The sequence below is a fragment of the Sorex fumeus genome, unplaced genomic scaffold (assembly GCF_029834395.1).
Source record: "Sorex fumeus unplaced genomic scaffold, SorFum_2.1 ptg000072l, whole genome shotgun sequence".
Classification (NCBI taxonomy): Eukaryota; Metazoa; Chordata; class Mammalia; order Eulipotyphla; family Soricidae; genus Sorex; species Sorex fumeus.
This window is the reverse complement of record NW_026606129.1, coordinates 50,097,039-50,122,257: the sequence shown is the minus strand read 5'-3', so window position 1 is coordinate 50,122,257 and position 25,219 is coordinate 50,097,039. Positions and strand designations below refer to the sequence as shown.

The window sequence follows — 25,219 nt, the reverse complement described above, 5'->3', positions numbered from 1 at the left end:
CAAAGGGAAGGGAGGGGGAGAAGTTTATCAATTAAAAATAAATGCGAGGCTTTTCCAAACTGAATAATTTTGGGGGTTGGAAAGATAGTACAGCGGATAAGGCACTTGTCTTTAACATAACTGCTGGGTTTGATCCCTGGAACCCCATATAGTACGCTGAGCATTGCAAGGAGTGATCCCTGAGTGCAGAGCCAGGAGTAAACACTGAGCATTATTTGGTATAGGTCCCCAAAGAACTGAAAAAAAAAAAACCACCTAGAATGTATCATTTTGCATTTCACCAGTAAGAATTCCAACTGCTCCGTATGGTTGTTTAGAACTTGGTATTGTTGGTTTTGCTTTTCTTTTAATTTTAACTCTGCTAATAGATGAATGGGCTGGAGCGATAGCACAGCAGTAGGGCGTTTGCCTTGCAAGCCGCTGGCCCAGCTGAGCTAGGTTCGATTGATTCCTCCGCCCCTCTCGGAGAGCCCGGCAAGCTACTGAAGTATTTCGCCTGCACGCCAAAGCTACCCGTGACGTACTCGATATGCCAAACACAGTAATAATAAGTTTCACAATAGAGACGCTACTGGGCCCGCTAGAGCAAATCAATGAACAATGGGAGGACAGTGCAGTGCAGTGCTAATAGATGAATAGTAGTATCTCACTGAGATTTAAATTTGCATTTTCCACTCCAGGCTTTCTTAGGGTGGGGATGGGCTACCTCTCCCCACCTCCCTATACTTCTGGAAGCCTCAGCAGTCACATCACATCCTAAAGCTTCCACCCAATTAAAAAGCTACTCCAGCCTTACCATCCTGATAAAAATACTGAATACCCTGAACAAAGACAATGACCTATTAGTACCTGTATTGCAAACCATAATGCATAAAAGGAAAAGGAGAGAAAGTAAAAAGGAAAGTGCCTCCTAAAAAGGGAGACTGGGGGTGAGAAGTGGGTGTTGGGGGATGGTGGGAGGGAAACAGGGGACACTGGTGGTGGGAAATGTACACTGGTGGAGAAATGGGTGCTGGATCACTGTATGACTGAAACCCAATTATGAACAGCTTTGTAATGATCTATCTCATGGATATTTGTAGAATCATATTGGTTTGTCCTTTCTGCCATGCCACAGGGAGCGTAGGTTTATTGGGTTACTCCCATCACAGTGCTCCCATTCCTCTGTGTTTACTTGCAACCTCTTTCTTTGTGCTCTGTTAACTTGTAAATATTGCTTTTCTCTCTCCTTAAGTCCTTTGCATAGTTGTTTCAGAGCAAAGTCCTTTTGTATGGACACAGGAAGACAGTTAATGCTATGCTTTCATAACTTGGGAGTTAAACTGACTCCAGATAATATTACCTCTGGGGCATCTATTCTTGTGACCTAATCTTCTGTTGCCCTTACTTCCTAGCATCCCCAAAACAGGGTCCTGACGAGGGACTGGATGGACCCAGGGCAAGCAGTGAGTTACCTTGGCATTGAAACAGGCCTGACCAAAGCACCATAATACTTAATTATAAGTTAAGAGCATGGTCATGGACAAATTATGTCATGATTCAAAAAGTAATAACTAGATTCAGACCCTGCTAGGGTTGGGGAAAAATTAATCTGGCCTGAGCACTGTAGTCTGAGTCTATAGAGAGATGTCCCCAGGAGAGCCACCCTACAAGCTCAATGTATCTCTTACTGTGTCCATACAAAATAAATAATATTAAGAAGATGTTAATTAAGTTACTGGACTAAGGAGAGGAGGAACACCCCTAGGTGGTATTTCCACCCTTGAGCCTGACTGGCCATCAGGAAGGGCTTTTGATATGTTGATGTGCTACCCCCAATGCTGGGGAGTTGGAGGGAGTAGAGAGAGGGAGAGGGAGAGGGAGAGAAAGGGAGGGAGAGGGAGAGACCCTCCCCATCAGGGCAGCAAGATGGAGCACAGAGAGACTAGCAAGGGGGACAGAGGGAGAAGAATGTAGAGGAAGAATGCAGGAGCAGGCGTGTGGAGAGAGAAGAGAGAGAAGAGTCTGTGAGAGGGAGCACGGAGAGATGAGCGGGAGAGACAGGAGGAGATGGGAATGAGGGGCAGTGTGAGACTGGAATGAGGGGCTCAGTGAGATTGGAACAGGAACATGGGGAGAATGGAATAAATGGCAACTCACCATCAACCAGCTTGGCCCTCATTTCCTCCTTCCTCCCATGGCCTGGGCTGCAGGGGAAGGGGAGTGGCCCGAGTCCACCAAATGTGGGGCAGCCAGAGAGGGAGAGCTGCCGGGGTTTTCCCTAGCTGTCTGGAGATTACACAGATATTCAATTTAAAAAATTTTTTTAAAAAGTGGAGTTTATGCCCACTTTAGTCAGCTTAATCAGTGGCTGAATAAATAGCAGTACTCCTACGTTTTAAAAAAATAAAAATAAATAAATTTTCATTTTCAAAATGACTGATTTGAGCGTATTTTCATATATTTATTTGCTATCCATATATTTTCTTTGCTGAATTATCTGTTAAAATCTTCTCTGATCATTTTTACTGAATCATTTCTTATTACAGAGATTTAAGATTCTTTATATATTCTTTTTTTTTTCTTTTTGGGTCACACCCGGCGATGCTCAGGGGTTACTCCTGACTCATGCACTCAGGAATCACTCCTGGCGGTGCTCGGGTGACCATATGGGATGCTGGGGATTGAACCTGTGTTGGCCATGTTGGCTGCGTGCAAGGCAAACGCCCCACCCGCTGTGCCATCTCTCCAGCCCGATTCTTTATATATTCTTGATACAAGTCCTTTGTTCTCTTACGGTGTCTGTTGCACTGCAAATATTTTGTGTGTGGGGGTGGGGGGGGCGAGGGAACATTCCAGTGGTGCTCACAGAACCATGCAATGTCAAGGATCAAACTCAGGTCTCCAATGTACAAAGACTGTGTTCCAATCATTGGGTCATCTCCTTGACCCATAGTACAGTGTTTCTTGAGTGAATAAACAAATTTCACTAAGGTCATCAACAATTGTTGAAAGAACACAGTTATTTTAATACTATATTTCTGGTACTTATTAATTCATTAGGAGCCTAATCTGTTTTAAAATGAATTATAGATAATAATAATTGGGTGTTTGATGTGCCCTTTTCATCCAATAGGGGTATTACTTTCTCCATGCAAGAAAAACAATTGTTGAGACCAGTGGGCTGAGTTGTTAGCTTTCCATGGGTTTGATCATTGCCACTATATGACCCCCTTAAGCATTGTCAGAAGTAGCCCCTGATGATTCTGGTTAGAACTTATAGTCACATCCCTTTTATTCATACCCAGGACCTAAGTAAGTCTATCACAAGTCTTCACCTAACTTTACAAAATAGAAAAAAAATGAAGCATCTTCTTTAGTGGGAAGCTATTTTCTTTCTCTTTAAAAAAAAAAAAAGGATTTATTCTACAATGGTAGGGTTTCTTATACAAAATGTTTCAGCATCATACCCTCCACTAGTGTGTCCACTTCCTTCTATCACTATCCCAGTGCCTGCCCCAGCCCCGCCCCCGCCATAATAACCTCCATTCTTCTCCCATCTGGGCTGGAGCGATAGCACAGTGGGTAGGGCGTTCGCCTTACAAGCGGCCAACATGGCCGACCCGAGTTCGATTCCTCCACCCCTCTCGGAGAGCCCGGCAAGCTACCGAGAGTATTCGATATGCCAGACACAGTAACAACAAAGTCTCCAATGGAGACGTTACTGGGCCCGCTCGAGCAAATCGACGATCAACGGGAGGGCCTTTACCTTTTACCTTTTACCTTCTCCCATCTCAATCATGGTAAACTTCTGACTAATGACCAGTTTCCAGTTTCTGTTGCCTTTGACCATTTGTTATTTCTTAATTCTGGAAGCTGTTGCTCTACTTTAGGAAACCATGACATATAAAGGGAGAGATAAATCCAAAAAAGAGAGAGATTTTTTCTGGTTTCATGTCATTCACATCCTTATCAGATTCTTTTTTGTTTCTGATTTCTGAGTGAGTAGGCCACACCCAGGGGGTGCTCAGAGCTTACAACTGTCTCTGTGCTCAGGGATCACTCCTGGTATTGCTCAGGGGACCATATGTAGTGCCAGGAATCAAACTGGGGTCGGCCATGTGCAAGGCAAGAGCCTTAATCTTTATATGAATTCTGGCCCAGCTTTTGGTGGGGTTGCTACACCTGATGGTATTCACGGGTCACTACTGTCTCTATGCTCAGAGGCCACACCTGCTGTTGCTCAGCAACCATATGTGATATTAAGAATTTGAACCAGGTGTGTGACCACAACCACATGCAAGCACCAGAATTTCTTGACCCTCTGGTCCCTTCTCAGATTATTTTTCTTATTCCAGATTGTTTAACAGAGAAAATGTAAGGGCGAGCAAGGTAACATAAAGGAGTGGAACACATGCTAGGTGGCCCTGGTTTAAGGTCCTTCATCTAAAGTCCTGGGCCCAATCTCACAGACCACAAAGTCCCCAAGCATCTCTGGATGATACACTACAACAATAGTAACAACTAACCAAAGAGTTAAATTACAACAAATGTAATCTAAAAGATAAAGGCTTCTTTAGAGAATTTCAAATTGCATATATCCTATTATTTTGGAAAAATGTAGTTTCAAAATACATCAATTTGTATCTTATTGGTTTGTAACATTTCTGTATCACATCTATTCTCTTTTCTCCAAGTTTATAGTGATATGCTTCTCATGAAAACATTTTTCACTCATCTTACCATATTTATGAACAAGAACTTATTAACAGAAGAAAGCAATTAAGAATCTTGGGATTTGGGGGCTGGGAGCAATAGTACAATGGGTAAGGCACTTGCCTTGTATATGGCTGACTTGGGTTTGATATCCAGCATCCCATTTGGTTCCTCAAGACAGGAGTAAACCCTGAACATCAGTATATGTAATGACCCCAAACAAAAACAAACAAAAATCTTGGGATTTGTTTTCATTAGAATTTACCAAATTATATTTTTCTGCTTGTTGCAAAAGTCATTTTAAGCTTTACATTCTCTAAAGATATTCTTCACACTTCTCATAATTTGTTTCTTAAATTCTACATGTATAGTTTTTCTACATGTATATATTTGCCATCTTGTAAATGATTAGCTGAAATTCATTTCACTATTAAAAAAGAAAGGAAATCAGAGGAAGGAAGGGAATAAAAAGGAAGAAAAAAGATTTTACTGTCACAATAAAAATAAAGAGCAACTCTGCTTCATTGTTAGGATTTTTGTAATACCTAGAGTTATTTCCCTGATAAAAACTAATTACCAAGAAATTTAAAAGTTGTTTAGATAATTTTCTTTAGGAAGTAAGAAAATTCCAAATGGTTCTTAAGTCATTGGTAATTAAAATTTATCTACATTAAATGAAAAAAAAGAAATTTAAAAGTTTATTTCCTCTGTAACTTCAAATTTAATATTTAAAAATAAATATTTTAGTTGCTCAAATATTTCCTTGAATAAATATAAAACTATATACATATACATATATAAAATTTAGCATGGGAACAACCTTTACATAGAAAAATCCCTGAACATTAAATAAAGAAATTAAAGGGCAGAAATTTAGGCACAATTAAGACATCACTTGAATACTGCATTTCTATAAGTTTTTTTTTCCTTTTTGGGGTCATAACTGGTGATGCATGGGGTTACTCCTGGCTCTGCACTCAGGAATTACCCCTGGCGGTGCTCAGGGGACCATAAGGATGCTGGGAATCGAACCCAGGTTGGTGCATGCAAGGCAAACACCCTACCCACTGTGCTATTGCTTCAGCCCCTATAATAAGTACTTTATCTTTTATTTTTCAGAGAGAACAAAAATGTAAGCGTTATAAATCTGTCATAAGTCAAAAGAAAGCAGATAAAGAGTATAGGATAATTATGAGATGATCTATAAAGACAAGAGAACTATCACACTGCCATTGAATTATTTCACTATTGACTTTTCATTTTCTCTTTCCCTTAGAAAAGGTGACTCTTCTCTTACATTCGAAAGGCTTGCTTACCTGTCACATTTGTCTTCTGCTCTTTTTTTTTTCTCCTCAAACTGTTTCAGTAAGTCTTTTGATTTTCTAACTGACAAAGGAAGAGGAAATAAAGTTCCATCTTTCGAATCTCCTCCAAATAAGTGGGGTTTGGTTCGGTACTTTGAGAAAACACTAGGTTCACTCTGTTAAAGAAAAAAATCATTCTAGTACTTAACACATAAAAAATATTTATAGAAGTCACTATTTTCTGTACAATACAGTGTAACATTTAAGTGAAAATCACAATTCTAAAAACCAACATAGCATATGGTATTTCCTTTTTATAGCAGAAAATTATAATAAAGCAACTTTTTGTTAGTGTAGGTTCTGCTTTACCAAATCACATATATATAAATACATAAAGTGTCATTTAATTTAGCTTAAGTGAATTATGTACACTTAAAGGCAATAACAGAATTATTAATACTGTCTTTGAGAAGTTTAAAACTTTATATGAGTGTTTTTTTTTCTGTTTTTGATTTGAGGGCCATAACTGATCAGATCTGGGGCTACTTCTGGTTCTGTGCTCGGGGATTGAACTGAGGTCAGTCACATGAAAGGAGAGTACCTTAACCTTCTACCACCTCTCCAGACACTACATAAGTAAGCCAAACTCAGATTGCTATTGCTCAGCTGCTGATGAACTAGACCTACTATAAATTTCATATGAACTGGACAATGGTATGTAACCATGGCAAACCATTCACTGAATTCATAGGTAAAATTCTCTAAAATACTCAGAGAGTACATCTATTCCTTCCTATCACTAGGTACCAATTTTTGTATTGTAATAGAGTATACCCTTATAAATAAAGTATTTATTAATCTTATTCATTGTCTCTATTTGATTCATGCAAGTCTATATATAAAGTTAAATCTAGTAGTTGAGTGAAATAAATTTATATATAGAAATATTTCTGACTCACAAGGGAAGACAGACTGGTCTCAAAAAATTAAGGACTCAAGAAAATCTATTCCTTATTTTGGCCCTTATTCATTAACTTAAACCACAGAATTTTCATCTCCTTCAAGGAGATAATGTAGTATAGAGTAGACTAAAATCTACAAACTACTTGTGTATCAGGAAAAACATTTCTTAGGGGCTGAAGTAATAGTACAGCAGCGGGTAGGACATTTGTCTTGCAGACAGTCAACCCAGGTTCGATCTCCAGCATTCCATATGGTCCCCCGAGCACTGCCAGGAATAATTCCTGAGAGCAAGCCAGGAATAATCCCTGGATATCGCCAGATGTGACCCAAAAAAGAAAAAATAAAGAAAAAAATAAAGAACTCGCCTTTAAAAAAAACACTTCTTAGGAAAAATGTTTGTCTAAAATAAAATTTATAGGTCAGAGCAATATTACAACGAGTAGAGCACTTGCCTTGCATGGGGTCAACCTGGGTTTGATCCCCAGCATCCCATATGGTTCCCTGAGCACCACTAGGAGTAACTCCTGAGTTTAGAGACAGGAGTAACCTATGAGCATTGCTGCATGTGGCCCAAAAATAAAACAAAATTTTATATATATGTAAACACATATATATAATATATATTTAATATATATAATATATATTAAAATAAAACAAAATTTTATATATATGTAAACATATACATATAATATATATATTTAATATATATAATATATATTTTAGATATATAATAATATATATATTTACATATATATAAAATTTTGTTTTATTTTTGGGCCACATGCAGCAATGCTCATAGGTTACTCCTGTCTCTAAACTCAGGAGTTACTCCTAGTGGTGCTCAGGGAACCATATGGGATGCTGGGGATCAAACCCAGGTTGACCCCATGCAAGGCAAGTGCTCTACTCGTTGTAATATTGCTCTGACCTATAAATTTTATTTTAGACAAACATTTTTCCTAAGAAGTGTTTTTTAATTCTTAAATAGGTACAACTCTAAAATAAAATACAACAGAATAAATATTCTTTATTTCATATAATGACTGTGAAATGTGTGCAGAGAAATTCTAAAAATTAGACTCACATCCAAAGAATTCTGCTGTGACTGTTTTGGATTCTTCAACTGGACATCAAAGTCCAAGGGTGCTGACTGGGTATCTGAACTTTCTGGACAGAACTGGGAACCAAAGAGGAATTGGGAATCGCTGAGACTGGAGTAATCATTCTGATTACTATTCAAGTTAGATGATTTAGTAGTCCTGAAATTAAGAAGAAATAAAGAGTATATTTAAAAAATGTCATAAATCATAGTACCCAATTAATAATTTCAGGATATTCAAGGCAGAATGCTAGCTTGTACTGTCTTCCTAGTTCTATGCACATTGCCAATACTACTTTAAAAAAAATTGAATACCAGGCATTTTAATTACAACTTGGGAACAATATGATAAAAATGCTAAGGATTAATACTACTATTTCTTCTACAACAGCACTATAAACAATTTGAAGATGAAAGTTCACAGAATTTTAGAGATGAAGGTAATAATAGCTTTTCAAAACTTGAATATATTCATCTCTAAGGGAATAAATAAAGAACAACATATGGAAGGAATGGAGAGAAACATGGAAGTTAAGGCACTTTCTTAGCATGTGACCTATCCTAGTTTGATTCCCACAGATGGTTGTTGCCCAAGCACTGCCGGTAGTGATAATCTGAGCACAGAGCCAGAAGTGGTTCTAAGCCCTGATAACTACCAGTTGTGCCCCCCAAACCAAAAACAAAAGAAAAAAAAGCCCTTCCAACTTGCTTTTCATGTATATCTAGCCAATGTATATTTTGTAACATAATTTTTGTTTTTGTATTTTTGAAACTTGTTAAAAAGTTTGAACTACCCTGAATTACAAATTTATTCATGATTGAATTTCACTGTAAATGTTCCAACATCAGTCCCTTCACCAGTGTCCACTTTTCCCCACCAATGTCAGAGGCAGCTTCCTTCCCTCTTGCCTCTATGGCAGGTACTTTTTAAAAAAAATTTTCCTTTTTCTCTAGGTCAATTTTTCCCTCTGTTTTTTTGGGCCACACTCGGTGATGTTCAGGACTGCTCCCAACTCAGTGTCTAGGGGTGTTCCTAGAGGTACATGGGCTTCTGTATAGTACTGTACTTCTACATGCAAAGTACTCATTCTAGCCCTTTGAGCTAACTTCCCAGACCTGTGGGCCAGGTTTTTTGGTAGGTTTTATTTGGACCACATCCTATGGTGCACAGGCACTACTCAGCTCAGTGCTTGGCAGTCCCCCTCAGCAGTGTTCAGGGACCATGTGGTGCCAGGGATCAAATCTGGATTTCGTGGGCCGGAGCAAGAGGGTATTTGCCTTGCACATGTCTGATTCGAGCCCATCTCTGGCATACTAGATTGTTCCCCAAGTTCACCAGCAGTGATCCTTGAGCCCGGAGCTCTGCTAAGTGTGCCCCCCCCCAAAAAAAAACCACAAACAAACCTGTATCATCTCCTGTATTAAAGCATAGACTCCAGTCCACTGAATTCTCTCTCTGGCTCCTGGACCAGTTTTTAAACCATTCAAATGAATAGTAATACTGGTAACAATTAAACCACTCTTTTTTTTTAATGTAGGAGTACTGCTATTTATTCAGCCACTGATTAGCTGATTGAATTGTGCATGAACTCCACATTACTTTTTTTTTCATTTTTTTATATAATTTTATTTATTGAATCACTGTGAGAGCAATTACAAAGCTTTCGGGTCTAACTCTCAGTCATACAATGAAATACCCATCCCTTCACCAGTGCCCATTCTCCACCCCCAACAACCCCAGTATACCCCCATCTCACACCCTCCCCCTACCCGTGGGGCAGATGATTTCCACATTTACTCTCTATTTTGATCACATTCAATATTCGACACCAGACCCACCATTATTATTTGAGATTTTACCCCAACACTCAGATCTGCTGAAAAGGCAACAGTAGACAATTTGTGTTCTATTGCTGGTTATGAATAACATATGCTGTCACGTGGCTGCAGTAGGGCCATGTGATTTTGAAATTCTGAAATTTTAACACTTAAATCTGGAGGGATTTCTGCCAAAAGCCACTGGGTTTCGAGATTTGCTCCTGAGTCTCTGGGATCATGGTCGTTGAGCAGCTTGGTCAGGAGCCAGAGAGGCTGTTCATGGGCGATGACTTGGGGTCTCATTGGGACGGGGAGACCAGGACCGGCTACACACCCGTCCAGTGAGGCCCAGCAAGTTTCGTCACTGCAGGCCCAGACCTGACTGTCCAATGGCCTCTGGAGGATGACAGCCACCAAGCCACCAGGGAGAAGCAGGCGGAGGGACAGCACCCTTTCCCCCCTGGGGTGGCCCAGCAACAGTAACCTACTGCGTGGTCCGGATGCATTTCTGCCAAAAGCCACTGTGTTTCGAGATTTGTTTCTGAGTCTCTGGGATCATGGCCGTTAAGCAGCTTGATCAGGAGCCAGAGAGGTCGTTCGTGGGCGATGACTTGAGGTCTTGTTGGGGTGGGGAGGACAGAACCGGCTCCACCCCCATCCCATGAGGCCCTGCGTCTCGTCACTGGTGGCCCAAACCTGACTGTCCAGTGGCCTATGAAGGATGGCGGCCACCAGGCCGCCAAGGGGAACAGGCCAAGGCAAGAAACCTATTCCCACCTGGGTTGGCCCAGCACCGGTAACCTACTGCAGGGACCGGACACATTTTTGCCAAAAGCCACTCTGTTTCGAGATTTGTTTCTGAGTCTCTGGGATCATGGCCATTAAGCAGTTCAATCAGGAACCAGAGAGGCCATGCCTCCAATTATATAGCTGAGCCGGAGGTGGTTTGTGGGTGTGTTTCCCACATACCTAACTTTTGGCCATTTACTTTCTTAGTAAACTTTGCCCCAAGTTTTTGGGGTGTACCCAAAGGCACAGCAGCAATTTTGGGGTATCTGGAAGTCTGAAGGCGCCCTCAGGCTGCTGATGGACTGGCCTCACAGGTACAGATTGACCTGCTGGCGGCACCATACCCCCAATTAAACCATTCTTAAATACAGTGTACTAAGCTATATAAATATGCAGATAAGTTAAAGCATAATCTTCAAGTTTTTATTTGTAAGGTATTTCAATAATAATTCATAACTTAATGCTGTGTAACCTGAAGAAATATGCTTTTCATTACAACACAAACATGTTTTTTTTTTTATTTTTATTTTTGGGTCACACCCGGCGTTCCACAAGGGTTACTTCTGGCTCTGCACTCAGGAATTACTCCTGGCGGTGCTCAGGGGACCATATGGGATGCTGGGAATCGAACACGGGTCAGACACGTGCAAGGCAAACGCCCTATCGCTTTGCTATTGCTCCAGCTCCACGACACACACAATGTTAAATTTAATCAAACAGCATATTCTCAGCCAAAGGAGTCTTTACGTTATTTAATTTTTGGTTTTTAGGTCACACCTGACAGTGTTCTGGGACTATTCCTGGTTCAGTGCTCAGAAGTTATTCCTGGGGTCCTTGAGGAGAACACTGCAGAGGGGGACTGAATCCAGGTCTCCTGCATGCAAAGCATGCACTTAGCCCATCGAGCTAGCTCTCAGTACCAATTAGTCTTCATATTAATAAAATACCAACAAAAATGTCTCTAATAGCTCTGCACAGAGAGGAACAATTAGTTTGATTTGTAGAAACATTTTCTAAGATTAGCTAAGGTAATGGGCTACACACATATAATACAAGTTGCATAATCATTGCTCAAAATAGCTAAATAGCTCTCTGTAACTCTACTCTTAGGTCAAAAAGAATAATTTGCTGGGCTGGGGAAAAACAATTATTTGATCCTGAAGAAATCATGTATGATTTATATCTTAAAGCTATGGCTGGAGAAGTTGGGGCTGTAGTTCAGTAATTCGAAGCACATACTTATGTTTATTAAGAGTATAAGTTCAATTCTGAAACCAAAAACAAAATAAACAAAAATGAAACACTATGATCTGAAATTAAACAAGGATATATTTTCCTGGTCCAGAGAAATGGTACAGTGGGCCTAGTGCTTGCCTTGTATGCAGCTGACCCAGATTTAATCCTAGCATCTCCTATATCCCCCAAGCACCGCCAGGAGTGATTACTTAGTACAGAGCCATGAGTAACACCAGAGCACCACAAGGTATGGCCCAAAAATCATTAAAAAAGATACATTTTCCCTACTTCACTCATTTTCTCCATTACTATTAGGGGGAACACACTTAAACGTGCTGCAGTGGGGAGAAGGCCAGATAGTGCTAGGATCAAATCATTTGAGTCACCTCCCTAGCACAGATTTTTCCTACTCTGTATGAACTATAACTTCACTGAATAAATAACTGTCTTTAGGAAGGTATTAAGGAGAAAAGAAACTATCAAATGATAACAACATATCAAAATCATTAGAAATATTTTAAATGTACTTTTAAAGAATACTGTCCACATTGAGAATGGCAGCCTATTGCATGGCTGGTCAACACTTCAGTAGAGTAAAAGAGGGGGTGATATCTCAATGAATCTAATAAATAGCTGCAGTGATTCTTTTTTGTTTTTTGGGGGGGTCACAATAGCAATGCTCAGGGGTTACTCCTGGCCCTGCACTCAGAAATTAGTTCAGGTGGTATTTGGAAGATCATATGGGATGCTGAGGATCAAACCCAGCCTGGCCCAGTGCAAGCCGAGCAGCCTATCAGCTGTACTATTTCTCTAGCCCTATTTTTATATACTTAGTTTGATTTTTCTTTTTGAGGAAGGTGTTGGGTCATACCTTATGGTGCTTAGGAGATAATATGTTGTGCCAAGGATTGAACCAGAGTCACTGAGCTGCAGTCACATGCAAGACAAATGTTTTATCTCCAGTCCCAAGGGAGTGATTCTTAACCAAACAGTATCTCCAAATTGTACCACATGGGGCTGGAGAGATAGCACAGCAGATAGGGCGTTTGCCTTGCATGCGGGCCAAACTGAGTTCGATTCCCAGCATCCCATATGGTCCCCTGAGCACCACCAGGAGTAACTCCTGAGTGCAGAGCCAGGAGTAACCCCTGTGCACCTGTGCATCACCAGGTGTGACCCAAAAAAAGCAAAAAAAAAAAAAAGCAAATTATACCACACAATTGAAGACATATTTGGAAAATGTCCTGAACATTGTCCTTGTTGTTTCAATAGTAGTGGTGCCAAATGAAGTGAGAATTTCTAGGTATTGGGTTATATCTAACTCTTTTTGTTTGTTTTATTTTGGGACCATATCTGGTGATGATCATGGGTTACTCCTGACTCTGCACTTGAAATTACTCCTGGCAGTGCTCAGGGGACCATATGAGATGCTGGGGATCAATCCTAGGTCGACAGCATGCAAGGTAAACACCCTATCCATGGTACTAGTTCTCTGGCCCTATAGCTAACTCTTTTTTTTTGTTGTTGTTTGTTTTTTGGGTCACACCGGATGATGCACAGGGGTTACTCTTGGCTCAGGCATTCAGGAATTACTCCCGGTGGTGCTCAGGCGACCATAGGGAATGCTGGGAATGGAATACGGGTCAGCCGCGTGCAAGGCAAATGCCTCACCTGCTGTGCTATTGCTCCAGCCCCCCTATAGCTAACTCTTATAAGACTTTCAGTATCCAGTGCTGAACAAGAGTCACTGTTCAGTTAATATGCAAAGCTAAATTTATAATACTTTGGTAAGCACTGCCAGGAATACTTCCTGAGTGCAGAGCCAGGAGTAAGCCCTGAGCATCGCTGGGTGTGACACCCCCCCAAAAAAAAAGAAAAAAAAATAATAATAATGTCTTCATAATCAAATTGTAGGAAGAAGAAAAGTATGAGGGAATGCAGTGGTTACAGGAGAAGGGAATGGGGGGGGGAAGCACTGTATGGGGTGATTCTATTTCTGTATTTAATAAGAATTTCTTTCTGTGTAATCAAGGCAACTATAAGATATTCTTAAGTATAAGAGACTAGAAAACTTACCCAGCGCCTGAGGGAATACTGAGCATATCTTTGATGTTCCAGATATTAAAATTCATTTCTTCTTATTAATCCTATTGTAAAGACAAAAATTTAAAAAAATCAATACATTTGGACAATTCAGCAATTATACTGGAAGATAACCAATTGGTCATAATTTTTATTGTGTCAAAAACTCTTTTTTCCCCTACTATTAAATCACATATAAATTTCCCTACTTTTTATGGGAGTAAAGAAACTTCCTAGTAGTGCTGAGAACCACCAGGGCCACATCCAGAAGTGCTTTCAGTATCTGCGAGGCCATTGGCTACAGGAATCAGAACTGGGACTCAGTCTATGCTATGCAAGTGATCCTTCCCTCTGCCTTCCTTTTTAATAACAGGGATATCTCAGTGCTGTGAAACAGTGAATTTCCCTTCCTTACTATGCGCTTTTGTCCTTTTTTACCTTAGCACATTTCAAGAATAAATAAACCCCATCTTTTGTTGCTTAATACAATGAATGATTTAAAATATCCCAGACCATAAGATATTGGAATGCCAAGAGAACTGTAGAATATTAGTAGTAAAGAAGAAGGATCGAGTGCTTGAACAAAAGTGCCTTTCCATACCTCTCTGTGGTCTGCTCACTGCCTATCCAATACATTGCATAGTTCAGATCTTTATGATCATATTAGCCTGATTTTTATGAAAAATTCCTTAATTCTATATTGCATATCTCACAACACAGGAACATTCATATTTATAAAATTATTATTAAGATCATCAAATGAGTCCCACTATATGAGAGACCTGTGTGATCAAACATCAATTACTGTCCCAAGACAGATAAAGGTAAAGGTAAAGGTAAAGGCCCTCCCGTTGATCGTCGATTTGCTCGAACGGGCCCAGTAACGTCTCCATTGGAGACTTTGTTGTTACTGTGTCTGGCATATCCAATACTCTCGGTAGCTTGCCGGGCTCTCCAAGAGGGGCGGAGGAATCGAACTCGGGTCGGCCATGTTGGCCGCTTGTAAGGCGAACGCCCTACCCGCTGTGCTATAAGAAAAATAAATTCTAAACAAATTAGTTTTCAGTGCATATTTTTTGTTTGTTTGATGGCTATAACCGGTGATGCTCAGGACTAGATCAAATCTGGCTCAGGGATCACTCCTGAGATCCCTGTTGAGATCCCTGAGATCCCATGTAATCAGGGACCACATGGAGCACTGGGGACTAAAGGTAGGTTTGCCGCCTGCAAAGCAAGTACCCTACCCACTATACTATCTCTCCAGCCCCCTTAACATAGGTTATAAGAAATTTTGGGGCCAAAGCTATAGTACAGTGGATAGGGTGCTTGTCTTGCATTTGGCCAATACAGGTTCAATTCCTGGCATCCCACGTAGTCCCCTGAGAACTGCCAGGGGTAATTCCTGAGTGTAGAGTCAAGAGAGTAACCCCTGAGCACTGCAAGATGTGCCCCAAAACCAGAAATGTTTTGGAGTGACACCCAGCAGTGCTCAGGGATTACCCCTGGCTATGTGCTAAGAGGTCACTACTGGATATGGGGGATCATTAAGTGGATCTGGAATTGAACTGAAGTCAGTTGTGTGCAAGGCAAGCACCTTAACCTATCTTAGTGTACTTTTGAAATAAGTTTACCCAGTGGTGCTCACAGGTTATTGCTGGCTTTGTGCTCAGGGATCACTCTTGGTGGTGCTCAGGGGAACCATATGTGGTGCTTGGGATCAAACTGCGGTTGGCTATGTGCAAGGCAAGAACCTTAAACCATGTATCTTTGGCCTCAAACAGACTTTTTTCTTTTTTATTAAGTTTTGGGACTGGGACCGTACTTGGTATTGCACAGAGGAACATGCCGTGCTGGAGATTAACCTTGGGCCTCCTAAGGGCCAGAGACATAGTGCAGTGGACACTTCTGCTGAATACAGCCAACCTGGATTCAATTCCCAGCATACCATATGGTCCTTAGGGCACTGCCAGGAGTAATTCCTGAGTACAAAGCCAGGAGTAGGCCTGAGCATCACTGGATGTAACCCCAAACCAAACAAACCAAAAGGGGAAAAAAAACCCACAAAAACTCTTGGGTCTTCTGTATGCAAAGCCTGTTGAGCTATCACTCCACCTCCCCAGACAGACATTTTCTAAACTTAATTTTTTTAAATAAACATTTTAAAAGAAATAATCACAATTTTAAATGGCAGCAAGCTAAACTATGCTATACATTGTATTTCAGTTGACAAGGCTAACATTCCATTATCTAGGTGCAGTATATGTAAACTGAAATCTAAGAACTACCACTTCCCTGAAAGAATCCTGGGGTTCGGATGCATGCAACAGTTTTAAAATTAAAATAATAGCAAAAAAATTCAAAGAAATAGTATTATAAGGTAACAGTATAACTAGTTATCAGATAAAGAATGAAGGAAGATTTTCTTTTTTTTTTTCCTTTTTGGGTCACACCTGGCGATGCACAGAGGTTACTCCTGGCTCTGCACTCAGGAGTTACTCCTGGCGGTGCTCAGGGAACCATATGGGATGCTGGGAATCAAACCCGGGTCGGCTGCGTGCAAGGCAAACGCCCTACCCGCTGTGCTATCTCTCCAGTCCCAAGAATGAAGGAAGATTTTCATTCTGCCTTTCATCTATCCATCTCCATTCCATCCATGGTTCATCACTTCATCTATCTCTTTTCCTCCACAAGCTCTTGGCAAAGCTCCATTCCATAAGAGATAAATAAAAATTTTTTAATAGTAAACATTATTCTGGAATCACTTCACATTACCAGTTATTATTAACTTCCTTTAGTTGAGGAACTAAACTAAAAAATCTATTTTTGTCACTGTTTTAAACAGACTCTCCTTGGTCATACAATAAACTTTTATCTTGTCAAATTTGGCCTTCCTTAAACACATTTTATTCCACCTATTATTTTCATTTTCTCCTTCCAAACTTTCAATTTATATTCCTCTTGGTATTTTTCTGTATCGTTTTTTTTTTTTTTTGCCGGCCACACATGGCAATGTTCAAGGGCTTCTCCCAGATTGTGCTTGGGGGCCTGAGAGTGCTGGGGAATCATATGGTAACTGGGATCAGCCCAGGGCTCCTGCATTTAAGGCATGCTCTCCAACCTGATGAGCTGTCTCCTGGTCTCCTACTCATATTTGAATACAAGTATCAATCAGGTTTTGGCTTTACCAGCAAATCCTCTACTACTCCACTGAAACTTTTCTGTTAGGTTTACCAATAATTCTCACTCCTCATCTTTCTTTATCTGCCAACAACATTGGACATCAATTTTTTTTTAAGTTTTTGTTTGGGGGCCACATCCAGTGGGGCTCAGGGCTTTTTACTGGCTCTTCACTCAGGAATCACTCCTGGTGGACTCTGGGATTATATCAGATGCCAGTGATCAAATCTGGGTTGGCTGCGTGCAAGGCAAGCTCCTTCCCCGCTGCACTGACACTGATCCCCCTATTTAAAATTTTAATTTTTAATATTTTGTGGAGGAGCCAGAGAGATAGTACAAAAGATAGGACGCTTGTCTTGCATGTGGCCAACCTAAGTTAGATCACCAATCCATTGGTTTGTTTCTCCATATACCGCAGATCAGTTAGATTATCCTAGATTTGTGCTTCTCCTTCTGCTAGTCTCAAACATGAAAAGGCATCTGTAATTAGTGGAGGTGGAATTAGCAGCATGCTTTTTTTTTTCCAGTGTTGTAAATAAACCTCACATGCTAAACAAGTGTTCTACCGCTGATCTATAACTCTGCTCCATTTAATAGTACAGTTTTCTTAAATTAAAAAAACAACAACCCAGGGTCTAGAGAGATAGCACAGCGGGTAGGGCGTTTGCCATGCACACGCCCGACCCGGGTTCGATTCCCAGCATCCCATATGGTCCCCTGAGCACCGCCAGGGGTGACTCCTGAGTGCAGAGCCAGGAGTCACCCCTGTGTGTCACTGGGTGTGACCCAAAAGAAGCAAAAAAAAAAAAAAAAGAAATATAATTTAAAAACTTCTTAAAGAATCAAATAGCAACTCCAAAACTTGACCAAAAGCTGCATAAAATTAAAGCAATATCACAGTGAAATAGCAATGCAAAATCTTAAAATACAGACTTCAGAGAGGTGACCCAAAGGTCTGAAAGCATGCTTTGCATGCAGGAGTCCTCGGTTTGACCCCTGGCCCTGCACAGCCTCTTGAACACTGATGGGTGGGGACTCCCCTGCAAAAATATAGGAGTCATTAATGTGACTCTTTGTGGTAGAGCCCATTTGACATCTAAGAGGCCTTACTATTACTAGATCCTGCCTCCATTCAACCAGAGAAAGGGCTAGTACTTCCTAACTTGCAGTTTTAAAGCTGCATATGAGATTCTGGATTGGATTCTGAAATAGAAAAGAAAATCAGTAGAAAAACAGCAAATTTTGATAAAGTCTGAAAATAGTTATTTACCACTTTGGTTTCTCAACTTTGACAAATGAACTATGATAAAAAAAATAAATCCTCTTAACCCAGAAAACTCGGTAAGCAACTGAAGAGAATTCTCTGTACCATCTTTGTATTTTTTCTATAATTCTAATATTATTCTAAAATAAATGTGGCAGGGCTGGAGTGATAATTCAGTGGGTAGGGTGCTTGCCTTGCATGCGGCCGACCTGGGTTCTATCCCTGGCATCCCACGTGGTTTCTAAGGCTGTGAGGAGCAATTCTTGAGTTCAGAGCCAGGAGTAACCCTAAGCATCACCAGGTGTGGCCCAAAAAATGAAAACCTAAATAAGTAAATAAATGTAGAGGGTCTGGAAAGATAGTACGAGATAAAGGCATTTGCCTTGCACACTCTAACCCACAACTGGATCCATGACACCGCCAGGGGTGACATATGCTTCCTCAATCACATGGGGTGATCCCTGAGCACAAAGCCAGGAGTAAGCCCTGAGCACAGCTAGGTGTGGCCCCCCAAAAAAAAATATTTATAAATATTTATAGGCCAGAGAGATACCACAGGAAATGAAATTCATCCCTTGCATGTGGATAACCCTGGTTCTGTTCCTAGCACTGCATAGGCTACTCTGATCACCACCAGGGATCATTCCTGAGCATAGAGCAAAACCACATTAATTAAATATTAGCCAAAATCCTGAAAATTGAATAAATAAATGGAGGGGCCAGAGTGAAAGAACATTGGGTAGAGTGTTTGACTTGCACATGGTCAAACTGGGTTCAATCACCAGCATCCCATATGGTCGCTCAAGCACCGCCAGAAATAATCCTCAAGTGCAGAGTCAGGAGTAACCCCTGAGCATTGCTGGGTGTGGCCCAAAACCAAAATAAGTCAATAAGTATAGTTTTAAAAGGCAAATAGTAGGGACCAAAGACATAGTACAATGGTAAGGTGCTTGTCTTGCACATGACCAATCAAGATTTGCTCGCAGGAGCCCTCTTTTGATACCCAGAGCTCCATCTGGACTGAATCCTGAGTGCAGAACCAGAAGAAAGCCTTTAGCACATCTGGGTGTGGCATCACCCCACACACACTCAAAATAAAGTAACTGAAATGACTTGAGAAAGAAGGGAAGAGTACACCTTGATGCCAAGGTTGGTTATTATTGTTAAATAAATAATAGATACACGAGTTCATTTATCCATTAACTTTACATGCTTAAAATTTTCCACATAAATAAGTTGATACCCTGAATTTACTGACAACTAAGTTGTTACCTCTACCACTGAACCACCAATGCGGGACCGGGGCGTAGATCTCCAAGCCTGCTCAGATTCGGACTGAGCCTCCTCCATCCAGATCCCCCATCTTCCAGTATATAGGCGTTACACCCACCAACTGCCCCCGGCACCATGTAATCCCATCAACGGCCTAGACCCAGGGACTATAAAACCCAGCTCCCGGAAGCGCACGGCCGGGAGCGACATCTTATTACCTAGTTCTTACCTGGCAGGCTACCAAAAGTATCCTGTCCACATGGCAGAGTCTGGCATATTCAATATGTGAAAAACCAGTAACAATGATGGGTCTCATTCTCCTGACCCTGAAAGAGCCTCCAATAAGGCATTTTCTAAAATCTCAAGGTTAGGACGAAGGAGATGTTACTGGTCAAGGAAATCGATGACAGGATGACAGTGATACAGTGAATAAGTTGTTACCTCACGTTCAGATTCCTTTCATAAATTTCAGAGTCCCCACACCGCCGCATTTGTGGCTGGGCAACACTTCATACTACACACCACCCATACTCCAAGAGTACTACACCACATTTGACGGGGTTCAAAGTAGGAGACAACCAATCTTAGAGGGAAATATTTTTTTCATATATATATATACGCATTATATATAAGTACAGGAGGTTCAACCTTTAACAACATGTTAGTGGTCTCTTGTAGAAGCGCCTAATGGCCCCGGGGTGAGATACAACAACCTTCACACTCTTTCCTCTCAGGAAACTTTTTTGTAGTATTTTTCAGTGGTTTTTCATAACAAACAATACAAAATATGTTATTTTGGTTCTGTTTTCAGGCAGGGGTTGGGGTTCGGGATGGAAACATCTAAAATATGGTGTAATGGTGTCAGGGTTGGTGTTTGAATATTAAATGTAATCAAATATTGTGAACTACTTTATAAATAAATTTTAGGATAAATAAATTTCAGAGTCCTAAACCCAATTGCTAACCACAAATCTCTATTTGGATGACTAATATGCATCTCAAAGTTATGATGTCCAAAACTCAGATATCGCCTTTCTTCCACAAACACTCTCTGCCTAATCTAGCGCTTCAGTTAATGACAACTCCTTTGCACTTGCTCAGGCCAAAATCTGCCAGTCCTTTCTTGATTCTGAAATAGGCAAACTGGGGCATGGGGAGCTGCTGGAAATGAGTGCTAGGAAAGTAATAAAACCAAAAGAGAATTTAAAGAAGTTATGCCACTAGCCCTAAAGAACAAAAAAATGGCATGAAGGTTAGACCCACATCCTGTGGACACAGGAACTGAGGTCTGATAAGACTTTTACCAGTCACCAGCAGACAACTAGAGAAGGCGTCACACACACACACACACACACACACACACACACACACGTCCCCTTTGGAGAGTGAAAAAATCCCAAAGTTATAACCTCCACAAAGCACTCCTTTGCCTGCTGGGCTTCCGTTTGAGCCATCCTCCAGGCAATGGCCTGTAGAGACTTCTAAATACCCAGTGGAATTTCAGTCGCCTAAAGAGCCCTTGCAGATACGAGCATTCTTAGATAACGCCCTAGTTATTCTGAGGTGAAAGAACATTTAAAGCCTCACATTAAAGACTTTCAAAGGGCGGTTTTCTTCACTTCCTATGAAAGCAGTGGAAGGAACTCAAGAGACAGGGTGCGTGCTCAGGCTGCCGGACCCCAGTTTCATCCCAGTTCCATCCCGCCCCACCCCCAGCCCCGCACCAGTGTCCCCCAAGAGCTTGGATGGGAGCGATCGGAACACAGACCGGGAAGTAGCGCCCTCCTCTCCTCGCCCCCCGTGGCCCAAAAGTTATTTTCCCAAAGCACCAAAGGAGCAGTATGCGTATGCCTGAGAGACCGCGCTCTCTCCGGAATAAGGGCCCTGGCAAGACAGTCGCTCAGGGTGTCGAGTGCTAAGGGGTCGCCCGCCCCCGGGGCCGTAGAGCTCCCCTTCCTATCCCTCTTCCTCCTCACGTTGTCAGGCGCTCCGAGGGCCCCTCCAGGTTGCCCACTGACTCAGAAAAAGTGGGTTTCCCTTCAGACTCTGGGTGGTCCCCAACCTCACACCCTGGATGGCTCCCGCCTTCACTCTCGCCGTCCTTTCCAGAGGGCACTGAGGGACTTGTCTCCGTCCTCATCCAAGTGGTTTCCGCGGCTTCCACTTCACTCAGGCATTCCTCTCATCTCCTCCTCTCACCGCCCCCCCCCCCCCCCGGCCTGACCTTAAGACTGACAAAAAAAGCATTTCAAGAATGGCTACAGACGGCGTTGGGGACAGGGGTCTGTTCCCACACAGAAAAAAAATGGCGGCTAGGAAGCCCCAGGTGAGGCTCCAGAGAAGAAGCAGAGTTCCCAGAAACTGTTGGAGGTCCTGGCAAACCCGAACCTCTCCTGGGGGGTCCTTGTATGAACCCCCATTCCCCCATTTCCACCCACGCCGTCCCCTCCTCACCCGCTCTGCCCAAACCCTGCCAATCGCCACTAGAGCACGTGCAAAGGGCTCTATCCACCTGAAGACAGACGCAGCTGGCCCAGCAGAGGACTCCTAAGCATGCGCGGCCCCGCCCCTGGCACCTGCTCGGACCAATGAGGATGACTCCCTTGTCCCTAAGCTCCACCCCTTCGCAGCCCCGGACTAACAGTTTTAACAATCTTAACGGGTTTAACCAAGGGGTCCTGGGTGGGGTCTAGCAGACCGGTTTTGCCATACTCAACCCTGTGCTCCACACGTAGCCTATGTCCTCATGGAAAATATCCGCCTGCCTCCACACTCGGGCCCAAATGCCCATTAACAACACCTCAGCCAATGCAGACTTGATCACCAGGCACGGGACTTATACCTCACCAGGTGTGCCATCTGGTAGTTTCGTGGGGAGGGCAGAGTTAGGGCTGCTAGAGAGAGAGCAGTCAGTGGAAGATGCCATGTAGTCAGCGTGCACACAGGGCTGGAGAGAGAGCACAGAGATTAAAGTGCTTGCCTTGCATACTGCCCTCCCAAGTTCAGTCCTGGCATCACATGGTCACGTGAGCAGTGCCAGAAGTGACCCTCAGCACTAATAGGTGTCCCCCACACACAAAGAAGTGGACAGAGAACTGAAAGCCTGCAGTGGAGAGTAAAGATCAAAAATTAACCAAAGTCTCTGTCTGGAATTTAGGTCAACCTGAGAACAGGATGGGATTTAACTCAGCTTCTGATAGTTAGAGATGACTTTGGGGATGAGGAGGAGACTAAAACCACAATGCTCAGGAGCTATTTTTGGTTCTCTGCGCAGGAATGCGTGACACCACGTGGTGCTTTTTGGGACCACATACTGTGCCAAAATCAAACCAGGATCAGATGTATGTAATGCAAATGTCTTAACCCCTGTACTATCTCTCTCTGGCCCATGGATGGCTTTTTTTTTTTTTTGCGTTTTGGATCTCACCAGGCGATGCATATGGGTTACTCCTGGCTCTACACTCAGGAATTACTCCTACCAGTGCTCAGGGGACCATATGGAATACTGGGAATTGAACCCGGGTCGGCCACGTGCAAGGCAAACGCCCTACCCGCTGTGCTATAGTTCCAGCCCCCATAGATGGCTTTTAAGTCATGAAATTGGATGAACTCACCAATGAAGGGGTTCAAGGGAAAACAGACTGTACCGAGTTCCAGAAATTTAAAGATCTTGGGGCTGGAGAGATAGTATGGTGGGCAGGGCACTTGCCTTGTACACAGCTGACCCAGGTTTGATCCCAGGAACCCCATCGGTCCTCCAAGCACCTCCAGAAGTAATCCCTGAACACAGAATCAGGAGTAAGCCCTGAGCAACAGCAGGTGTGACCCAAAACTACTCCCCCCAAAAAACAACCCCCATAAATGTTGAAGAATAGATGAGGGAAAGCAGTGAAGGAACCAGAATGGGTGTAGTCAGTGAGAGGAGACCAAAGAATGAATGTATGGTAGCTGCTCCTGGGCATCCTTTAATGAAGAAGAGCTGACCAAAAGATGCCTTAGTGGCAAAAGTGCATGTTTTGCAAGTATGAGGCCATCTGATGTAACCTTGAAGCAACACATATGCTTTCGTGGAGGTCCTGGCAGTTCTACTGCTTGGTTCTTCAGTGTCTCAAAAAAGGTGTTTCCACCGAACTCCAGTCAGGGTAGTGTGACTATGGTAAAATGTGTGATCCTGGTGAGCACCAAGCACAAGCAACAAGACTCACAAATGGGTGTCACTACCTCACTACCTTGTAATCCAAGCAAATGAACAACTTCAACCAAGCATGTATGACTCCCATCATCACTAGAAGTCACAACAAAGGAAGGGAATAAAAGAAGAGTCAGGTAGACAAAGAACTAGATCACATGTCTTGGATTTGGGCCTGAGTTCAACCTCTGGCAATACATGCCCACCCTCAGATTCACTGGGTAAAGCTCTGGAGTGCATCTTCCCTGCAATCACATAGCTCCACAACCAGGTATGGCCCTTGTGGCCCCCAGCACTTCTGGACCCCAGTAGCATTGCATCACTGTTGGACTTCCCTGACCAAGGTACCTAATATCAGAGCAGTGCTTGGGAAACCACCCTCTCTACACCCCCCCTCAAAAGCTGTGATATAACTCAGTGGCAGAGTAAATGAATTTGTCACATGTGTGAGACACTGGGTCCATTTCCAACACACACACACACACATACACACACACACATACACACAAAGACATCAACTGTGTCAAACATTGCTAATGTGTCAAGGAAGATGAGTTATTGGAGACCTTTATGAATAGTTTTAGTGGTGTAATGGTAATAAAATTTATTTTGATTCAAAAGACAATTCTGGGGGTGGAGAGAGACGTCACAGGATCGGTATACATGTTTTTCATCCAGCAGTGCTCAAGGGCTACTCCCAAGCAATTGCTCAGGTGTTGCTTCCTGGCAGTACTCAAGAGACGTGTAGTGGTGGGATCAAACCAGGGCTTAAGCATACATAGCATGCAGCCTATCCTTCCAACCCGGTGAATCCAGCTCATACTGCCAGTGGCACACACTTGATTATGACTAATACAAATTGCAGCTCTCTTGTCACCATGTCTTTCCAATCTTGGTGCAAAGAAACTGATGCATTCAGATAAAATATTATTATGGAAAGGGATATTTGAGGCAGACTAAACAATTATATCTGGTGTTGTAACTCCATCTCACTGAACTTTTAACCTAAAGATGCCTGACTGGCAACCGGTTTCCAGTTACACCCGGTCTTCCTTTTGCAAAGATATTTTTTCCCTTTTCTCTCCAGAGCTCATAAGGAATATAATGTGTAGTCAACTCCTAATTCTTTGTCAATTGTTTCTACAATCCTGTCCTCCCATTGTTCTTTCTAAACACTCCAGTGTTACATAATTTGGGCTAATACCTGAGTTTGTGCGCATTTTGTAAATCTGAGCTGATCAAATAAATAATGTTATATTATTTGAGCATTGTTATGTTTTAATGCAATACTACTAGACATTATTCAGCGCTAAAAAATGAGTTATCAAGAT

At 42.1% G+C, this 25,219-nt stretch overlaps 1 protein-coding gene across 1 annotated transcript in view; it reads right to left on the bottom strand.

Moving 5' to 3' along the window:
- The window catches only part of IHO1 (interactor of HORMAD1 1), a 34,726-nt gene extending 20,690 nt beyond the window's left edge, over nt 1-14,036 (bottom strand). Inside the window, exons 1-3 of the mRNA XM_056129819.1 lie at nt 13,981-14,036; nt 8,047-8,221; nt 6,012-6,175 (exon numbers count right to left, since the gene is read on the bottom strand). Coding sequence (XP_055985794.1) covers nt 6,012-6,175; nt 8,047-8,221; nt 13,981-14,036 — 395 coding nt within the window. The remainder of the gene's footprint in view (nt 1-6,011; nt 6,176-8,046; nt 8,222-13,980) is intronic.
- Between the last annotated feature and the right edge of the window lie 11,183 nt (nt 14,037-25,219).